Source organism: Neolamprologus multifasciatus, chromosome 17 (assembly GCF_963576455.1).
Source record: "Neolamprologus multifasciatus chromosome 17, fNeoMul1.2, whole genome shotgun sequence".
In the NCBI taxonomy this organism is placed as follows: domain Eukaryota; kingdom Metazoa; phylum Chordata; class Actinopteri; order Cichliformes; family Cichlidae; genus Neolamprologus; species Neolamprologus multifasciatus.
Window position 1 is genome coordinate 17,298,308 of NC_140455.1, and position 9,547 is coordinate 17,307,854.

At 42.2% G+C, this 9,547-nt stretch overlaps 3 protein-coding genes across 3 annotated transcripts; 1 reads left to right on the plus strand and 2 right to left on the minus strand.

Annotated features, from left to right (window-relative positions):
• Nucleotides 1-831: 831 nt before the first annotated feature.
• On the plus strand, nt 832-1,456 carry LOC146499228 (histone H3). The gene has a single exon (XM_085138212.1). The coding sequence runs from the start codon at nt 926-928 to the stop codon at nt 1,334-1,336; it is 411 nt and encodes a 136-aa protein (XP_084994338.1). The 5' UTR covers nt 832-925; the 3' UTR covers nt 1,337-1,456.
• Nucleotides 1,457-4,918: 3,462 nt separating this feature from the next.
• On the minus strand, nt 4,919-6,122 carry LOC146499229 (histone H4). The gene has a single exon (XM_085138218.1). It carries the CDS (start codon nt 6,082-6,084, stop codon nt 5,773-5,775), a length of 312 nt encoding a protein of 103 aa, XP_084994344.1. The 5' UTR covers nt 6,085-6,122; the 3' UTR covers nt 4,919-5,772.
• Nucleotides 6,008-7,219, minus strand: LOC146499230 (histone H2A-like). Its single transcript, XM_085138214.1, has one exon. The coding sequence runs from the start codon at nt 7,173-7,175 to the stop codon at nt 6,798-6,800; it is 378 nt and encodes a 125-aa protein (XP_084994340.1). The 5' UTR covers nt 7,176-7,219; the 3' UTR covers nt 6,008-6,797.
• Nucleotides 7,220-9,547: the final 2,328 nt, after the last annotated feature.

Consider the following 9,547-nt stretch of genomic DNA (forward strand, 5'->3'; position numbering starts at 1 on the left):
GGAAACGATATGACCTGCTTCATCTCTCCGCATTCGTACCTTGAATTTTCTTACTCCGTACCATAGGCCGAATTTGTCAACTGGCTTAACAGGAGGTTGTAAGACTTCACAGTACCTTTGTAGATAGAGCTCAATATCCTGGTCTGGAACTCTTCCTGTCCAAAATTTCACCACAATTGTTGTGACTTCTAGCTGGACTGGAGATTCTACAGACCATTCCTTCCACTTAGGGTGATTTAAGTTGGTATGGTGGATTTCCAAAAATCGACGTAAGGGGGCTTCTTGAAGGAAGCACAACTCAAACTCTCTTCTATTGGGTAGCGAAATGAAAGAATAGATGTCCTGCGGGTTTACCCAAGAAGATTGAAAAAGGAGTTCCTCCGCCACATAGTCGCGAGAAGGTGGATCGTTACTTCCACCATATTTCAACCTTACCCATAGGTTGCCAAATTTAGAGGCATAGGGTAAAGGTACATAAGGGGGCATGTTTAAACACACAAGGGCTACAAGCAGAAGGGAAGGGATAAACTCAGGCAACGTTGCCTCCCTTTCCGCGACCACTCATTTTGACAGGTTCTTCTTTTCGTAGTATCGGCACTCAAAGGAAATGTGGCCCGATCGGCTCAAAGCCTCGCTTATATTTGCGCAGAGCGCGCGCAGCTTCGTCACGCACCAATCACAGAGAGGCTTGCGGCAGCGCGCAATTTCAATGCACTTTTCTCCAATGAGCAGCACACACCGAGGCGGGGCGGTGCTCCTCTGAACGGTGCTCCTCTGAACGGTGCTGAGCACCACGTGGAGCCCCTCACCAATCACGAGCCGGAGCGGCACCACGTCACAGCCAGGCACACACTTTAAGAGCAGCGAGTCTCCTCTGTTTGCTACAACATCTGCTCGTGTCACAGAAAGAGAAAAGTGAGAAACCATGGCAAGAACCAAGCAGACCGCTCGCAAGTCTACTGGCGGAAAAGCCCCCAGGAAGCAGCTGGCCACCAAGGCCGCTCGTAAGAGTGCCCCAGCCACCGGAGGCGTCAAGAAGCCTCATCGTTATAGACCCGGTACCGTGGCTCTGAGGGAGATCCGCCGTTACCAGAAATCAACCGAGCTGCTCATCCGCAAGCTTCCCTTCCAACGCTTGGTCCGTGAGATCGCTCAGGACTTCAAGACAGACTTGCGCTTCCAGAGCTCTGCCGTTATGGCGCTGCAAGAGGCCAGCGAGGCTTACCTGGTCGGACTCTTCGAGGACACCAACCTGTGCGCCATCCACGCCAAGCGGGTCACCATCATGCCCAAAGACATCCAGCTGGCTCGCCGCATCCGCGGGGAGAGGGCTTAGCTACTCGCTCTCCTACAAACAACGGCTCTTTTCAGAGCCAACTCCCTCACACCAAGAGCTCGCTCCTTTCTTACCATTACATCATTATACTCACACTTCAATCTTCATGCTATTTCTGTACTAGAAACTACAGTCGGCATGAACGTGGAAATCACTGACTTCAGTTAAAAAAAAAAAAAAAAAAAAAAAAAGCAGCTTTTTTTTTTTTTTTTTTTAAAAGCATGAATTGTTGTATCCTTAAATATCTCCCTCCTTTATTTCTTTTTCCTCCCTAAAGCTCATCGCATTGTGCTCGGCAACATGATAGACCCTGTGCTCTCAAGCACCTTTCGTAGAATCCTATTGGTTAAATGTGCTATAAAATACTATATACATTAGTGATGGGATTTCCGGCTCTTTCGGCTCGGCTCACTAAAAAGAGCCGGCTCTTTCGGCTCCGAACCGGCTCTTCAGGTTGTTTTGTTGCTTTAATTATTTAATCATTAACAATAATATAAAATTATGCAGAAAAGGAATTACTAATGTTAAAAAAAGTGGTTGTTTATATATGGCCCCTAGAGACAAAGCAGGTACAAACTCTAAAGCATATACAAACTCCAAAACACATTTCTAGCATGAACTGAACTTCCAAAACAGAGCTACCCAGATCACTTAAATTACACAATTGAAAGCATATGTGTATTGTTTGTGTATTTATAGACAAGCACTCATATTTATTCAAATAATTTAAAAAAAATTCATTTACCTGTTACTACCACACACCAAATCCGGTTGTTGATACTTCCTGGCTTGTGTAGCCACTAGGTAACAAAAGCTCAACACTGCGCCCTAGCATCCTGGAGCACTTCTGTTGTCTTTTGTACGTGATTCTGAGTTTGTACGTGCTTCGAGTTTTTACGTGTTTTTGGAGTTTTTACGTGTTTTGGAGTTTGTACATGCTTCGGGGTTTGTAAGTGCGTCTGAGTTTTTACGCGTTTTGGAGTTTTTACGTGTTTTGGAGTTTGTACGTGCTTTGTCTCTAAGGTCCACCATAAATGTACTTTATTTATTCACTCCACATAAAATGTAATAAATAAATCATATAATACAAAGAACAACTATTTACATTTCAAACTTTTAACTATTTAAATTTTCAGCTTTTTCCTTTTAAACAAATTTAACGTGAAACAACACAAAACACTGCAAACCACAACACAATTAAATATAAATTAAAATATTAAAACAAAAAGAAGATGCACATTCTCTGTCATATGGGCCTGCATGATTTCTGAATCCTTTATCATCTGCAACTGAAAATAGTGGATGATTACTATACCTTTCTTGTCCCTTGCTCTCTTTCTCTCTGGCTCTGATCCTGTGTTACTGCGAGTGTAACTAACGCCCCTCCCCCCTCTGCCGGTACAGGCCGCGCGCGAGTTTAGCGGAAAAAAGGGCGAGAGAGAGGGTGAGAGAAAGAAAAAAAAAAAAAACCTCACGGATCCCAATAAGGAGCCGGCTCGCGTCGTTCACTTCAAAGAGTCTGCTCTAAGAGCCATTTCGTTCGCGAACGACCCATCACTAATATACATGACAGTAAGCCTAACATTAGTTTACAGAGGCTGTTAAATTTATGTCTAGCGTTAAAATGTTGCTGACACAATTTCATCCTAATGGTACTGACATAATCAAAGGGTTAATTTTTGAGACAAAATATCATGAGGTTGTCATGATTATGCAAATATTCCACCTTGTGCAGTTTGCACAAATTGTTTTAAAAATGCACTCACCCTACAAACATTACTGATGAGTCAAGATCTGCACAAATCGACAGAGAAACTGAAGCAGCTACACATTTTATTCTTATTGTCATGTATGTCCTATTTGTCAGGTGACAGAAGAACCAACACAAAGCTCAGAGAATAATGGTGATTCAAGATCACAGGTGAAATTGGATGATGATCTGGTGGTTCATTACTGTATGAAGCACATATGTGACTGCATGTATTTGGAATGTCTCACTGTTATTTATCAGGTGACAGAGGCAGCTCTGCCATGTTGTAGCTCGGACAGAGGTGAAGAGACAAGGTCACAGGACTGACTGTGACCTTGTCACCTTGATTTAGTGCTATAGATTAACTAGTATTTATTATCATGACAATTGTCAGGCTGCTTTTAGTCTTTCCAGTATCCTCGGCTGAGGCTGAAAGAAGCTTCAGTGCTCTCACAACACTAAAAACATGGCTAAGGTCAACAATGACTCAAATGAGATTAAACAATGCTGCTGTATACCATGTTCACCAGGAGCAACTGGACAGTATAGATGTAAAACCAATATGCCAGCAGTTTATCTCAGTTAACGAGAGGAGCAGGAATGTGTTTGGCTCCTTCACATAGTGGACATTGAGTTGTTGTGTGGGGCACCAGTAGTCCAAGTCTGTTGCTGTAACAGTAGTTTATGTTTAGAATAGAAAATCTCAGCTCACTGATTTGATCGGGGCAATAGTGTGCCTAAAATGTTGCATAATTTTGCTGAGAGATCTTTTACTTTGTGGTAATCTTAGATGAGTAGTTTTATGGACAAAAACCAGCAGGTCATTCAGTGTTCCCTTAGTGCTAATGTGTCAGAGATGTTGGTGAACTATAACTGAAGTAATGTTGTTAAGTCCTTAAAGTCATATTCTTTTATTGTCATGACTGTATTTGAAGCTTTTTTATTTTATTTTTGTATGATACCTGATTTATATGGAATATGGCTGAAGTAAACTAACGTCCAAAATTCTTAGTCATTTGTTTAATAGTAATTTGACATTATATAATTCACATATAAAACTATGAATTGTAATTTTAAATGGTTTAAAAGCATGTAGAACAGCATATGTTGGCAAGTATATTTCTCCTCTTTTTATCAAGAAGCAAAGACAAAAGCAGGGCAGGGTTCGGTGGTTGAATCATCCGTCCCCACCAATGCCAAAACCAAATCTACGCTCTTGCCAGGATCGTCCCCTGCCACCTGCAGCTGGCTGTCCGCAACGACGAAGAGCTGAACAAGCTGCTGGGCTGAGTGACGATTGCTCAGGGTGGTGTGCTGCCCAACATCCAGGCCAAGAAGACTGAGAAAGCTAAATAAAATTCCGCGACTGTCCTCAACCAACTACACTTGCTTAAAGTAATTAAACTAAATCTTTAATCCATAGGTGTCAAACTCATGTTCACACTAGAACTGAAGTGGGACAGCCCTGTTAGTCTATCAGTGTGTGCAACACATTTAGCTGTTTTACTACATTAATAAAATTCTGACTGACTTAAATTGTAAAGTTATTAGACTTTTCTTTTTTTAACTTGTTGTAAAAACAGATCTGTGTAGTAAGAGCATAAACATTCTCTTTTACTTGCACTAAAACTTAAAAACAAGACAGATTAAGTAGTAGATTAAAGAGGTTCAGACTTATAATAATAATTATAAATCACTACAAACTCTCATTTAGGTCTGAGATTCATTTAGACCGACAGCGAGCCACAGCTGTGTGCTACATGCAAACACACTGTGTGTGGTGTATTTTCTGAAATTCTGATCTGCTCCTTCAAAGGAGCTTTTTTAAAAAAAAAAAGTTTTTAATTTCTTTTTTTAACCTGGAAGCACGTCAATTAAACGTAGACAACCAACTTCTTGATTGCGATGTGGGTCATTTCATCACAGATCATTTACAGTTGCCTTTGATACTTTGCAGTTTAAACAGACATGTTGCATTTCAAGTGCATAAAATCTGGGTACTAAAACATATCTTTGATAATGTTCCTTGTATGAAGGTTATGTCAGGATTGTAGGCTGAGTAAGCCTGTGGAGAAAGGAAGATCACACATCAGATTTGTTACATTGATATGATTGGTGAAAATGATATTTCAGGCAGACATCAGGAAGAGGTTTCAAAAGCTTCGTAGAGCTTCATCCACTCATGTCCACCCTGTACTAGATCAAAGGTGGGTTGGTTATCTTTTAAAAAAAAAAAAAAATTCTGGCAAGACATTTACAAATAAACCGAATCAGTGAAATCTATCGTTTGGTCTATGAATGTTCATACTCCTGCTATAGGAGTTTTAATAAACAGTGGTATTGAATAGGTCTGTAACCTTTTAAGTTCAGTTTTTGGTTATGTCAGTTATTGTAATTTGTGAAGAAAAGCACACATTACAAACACCTTAATCTTATACCCTATAGAGTTATTTTAAGTTATTTAAATTATAAGTTATTTTAATATGTTGGAAATGTCAGTCGGTAATAGTTTGTGAAGTTATAACATACTGCTTCTGAAGTCAGTGGGCGATACTGCCAGGTATTTTACTAATATTTTCAGGACTTTCCTCCAAAATACGACAAAACAACATCGCAGAACAAAGCTCTTAAAGTGAAGTGTGTGGCTCTTAAAAGAGCCGTTGTGTTGGGGAGTCGAGCTGTGGATTTAACCTCCGAAACCATACAGAGTGCGACCCTGCCTCTTCAGAGCGTACACCACGTCCATGGCGGTCACAGTCTTCCTCTTCGCGTGCTCAGTGTAGGTAACAGCGTCACGGATCACGTTCTCGAGGAACACCTTGAGCACACCACGGGTCTCCTCGTAGATTAGACCGGAAATACGCTTCACACCGCCACGCCGGGCCAGACGGCGGATAGCTGGCTTGGTGATACCCTGGATGTTATCACGAAGAACTTTCCGATGACGCTTAGCGCCTCCTTTTCCGAGTCCCTTTCCTCCTTTGCCGCGTCCACTCATTTTCTCGAAGCTGTGTAGAAACACTACTGGAGAACGAGCAGCCAGCCCCGTAATTTAAAGGCGACTCGCGGACGTAATTGAGAACAGCCAAGTATTGGCTCAATTTCAGCTTCTCACAGGCTAGGCGCATTTCCGGGTTGGGAAAGCAAACGTCTGCTCTCGGCGCACTACGTCATTGAGTTACTGGTTGTGAATTGATTTAGCCTGAAATTGGAGATAGCTATTCTGTTCTAACACTGGGAGCTGTGCTTAAACAGTTTATAGATGCAGCCAGCCATCTTGGTAAATCTGAGGTGATTATTTAAAAAGTGAAATTATTAAAATGGGAAAGCTTTAGTTTCTGGTCTCGTCAGGTCATCCTGCACATTAAGCTATGGCTCCTTTGCTTCTATTGTACAGTGAAATGGTCTGAGATTCATTTAGACCGACAGCGAGCCACAGCTGTGTGCTGCATGCACACTTTGTGTGTTGTGTATTTTCTGTAATTATTCTGTCTGAACCCCCCCCCTCTCGTCATGCATGACAATAAACATTTTTAATCTCTATTTGAGTTAGTTGACCAAAAAATAAATAATTAATAATAACAATAATAATCAGTGTGTCGTAGACTAATTCACATTAGTATAACATGTTAGCGCGGGGAGTTGTGATTAGAGGATAACTCTTAAGTTTGTGTGGCTCTTAAAAGAGCCGTTTTATGAAATACTGGAGGCTTACTTCGCCTTCTCAGTTTTCTTAGGAAGCAGCACGGCCTGGATGTTGGGTAGCACACCACCCTGAGCGATAGTCACTCCACCCAACAGCTTATTCAGCTCCTCATCGTTACGGACAGCCAGCTGCAGGTGACGAGGAATGATCCTCGTCTTCTTGTTGTCGCGGGCAGCGTTTCCTGCTAGCTCTAGAATCTCAGCGGTCAGATACTCGAGCACAGCCGTTAGATACACTGGTGCTCCAGCACCGACGCGCTCTGCGTAGTTCCCCTTCCTCAACAGCCTGTGAACACGACCGACAGGGAACTGAAGACCGGCTCGTGATGAGCGAGACTTTGCTTTGGCTCTAGCTTTGCCGCTTTTGCCACCACGTCCAGACATGGTTAGATCTTTTTCCGCTCGCCGAGAAGAAACAGGATACTGTGTAGTCTCACTTTATATCGACGCCATCGGCCTCTTCCTGATCGCTCATTGGCCAGCTTGCGCTTCAGCGGGATGGTCCAATCAGAAACAAAAACGTAGTCCACTCTGTGACAAACAAGATCTCAGGGAAATGTGAAACACAAAGGACTTCGAAAAATACACCAGGTTGTAAGATTATATTAACATTGTATATTCATACAATGTAAAAAGGATACGAAGACCAAGGTTATTACAATAAACTAGAGCCAAATTAAAACTGTTTGATACAGCACTGACAATAAACCTTCGCACAAAAATTTGAAATAAATAAAAATAAAAATAAGGATGATTTTTTTTTTGTTTTTTTCTGCCTGTGTATTTACATTAGGAGGCTTCAGTCCACATGTACATCAGTATTTATTTATTTTGCTTTTACTTTGAAAAATATCCACATGAAAACACAAAAATGTCTTAAGGTTGATCGATATAAGATAATTGTAACTGAAGGACATTATGTTCAAAGGTTCTCCTGATCAGTGGTATCATCAGTTCTGTTTCCTTCACTGAATGATGAATTCCAACTCACACCGGGGTATGTTGACCACTGAGGGTGAAGAAACTGGATGAGCATCTCCAAGGGTGGAGCACCTCTCCAACAAGCTTAAGGGTGGAGCACACACTCTGGGTCATGGACAAATTGCTTCTCTAAGTGGAGGAGTTTAAGCGTCTTGGCATCTTCGGGTCTAGGGGGAGTTATTCTGTTTTTTTTTTGTTGTGGTGAAGCGAGAGCTCAGTATGAAGGCTGATCTCTGTACCTGGGTCCAGCTTTGTGGACAACTTTGTACTTCTTTTTTGAAGTCCACTTGCAATCCACCCCGTAGGATGGCCCCTGTGGCCCAGACCCATAAGTAAAAGAAAATGTATGGATTAATATTTTTATTTAACATGAACAAACCCCTGTAGGAATAACAATTATGATAAAAGTAAGCAAATGTTGTTACTTTTTTAATATTAACAAAGTCAACAGATACTTTGTGTTATTAAAATAAAAAATGAAAAGTTAGGGTAGCAAACATTCATAAATAATCCACTGCAGAGCAGCCACATGTGCACTGTGAAGTTGATATTTCTGATTCAACTTCACATGGAGGGGAACAGAAGAGGAACATAAGAGTAATCCGGTTAAAGTGAACATAACAGAAGTTGAACTTTATCTTCTCTTAAAGAGAAGGCCCTGGTGTCTGACAGTAGAGTTGAGTGGAGTAGAGTAGAACAGAGTAGAGTGATGGAGCCTTCCCAACATCCTCCTGATTGGCAGTGAGATGTCGGCCATCTTGGATTGTAGCGGGGAAGAAGGATTGATGCGGTGAGCTCCTTTTTTATTGCTTTAAAATCTTTTTTCGGCAGTTTCGGGTCTGAGGGTCCTTTAAATGAACCCGAGTTTGTGTGCTCGCTGCAAAGACCCAGCCGGTGAAGGGCGCAGTCGGGTACAGTACGGCTCTGAACGGCGCGGCCCGGTTTCGGTGCTTTTTGTTGTTGTTTTGGGGAACTAACAGCGGAGGCGCAGCAGGCCCAAACACGGACAAAAGCACACCTGCCCGCAGTTCTCCTCTCAGCCCCATTTTCTGTCCGTACAGCAGCGTCTATCCCGGTGTTACCGAGTCGTTAAACAGTAATTTAACGACCTACGGGTTTCCAATTAGATGCTTTTCTACGTTCACATAAATGCAACAGCTAGCTTAGCTTCTATGCTAACAGTCCCATGTATTCCTATGACAGAAGCTGCTAGCCTGTGTGCGTTGCTCAGCTAGATAGCTGTAGCGTCTGACATATTTTTTAACGCTAAAGAGATAACGCTTGCTGATAACTGCTGTTTCCTGGAGACCTGCAATCAAATAGCAGCACACGGCGGGACAAGCCGGCTCCTTTAGTTCTGTCAGGAAATTCTAATATTGGAGTTAACGCTAATCAGACAGACTAGCAGCGCTAGCCTTAGCGCTCTAAGCTAACATTAGCCGTTTTTGCGACACTGCTGCACCTTCAGCGCCGCTTAGAAACTAGACAGACAGACAGGCAGACGGCTGGGCTTCGGCTGCGGGGATAAAAGGAAAGTTTGTGAGGTTTTTAACTCGTTATGAAACCTCAGAACCGAGCACGATCTCAGCTAGCCGTTGTTAGCTGGGATTGCACCTGCTTTAGGAGGCGTCGCTTATCTCTGTTTGCATCGCTTTGTGTTTTAGTGGAAGGTTTGACACATTATGGAGATTAGCTGGTGCTTTATGTTATGAGATGTGATGTTTTGATATTCCTTTTGGCTAATGTGCACTTTGTCCTCACAAACACACCAACAT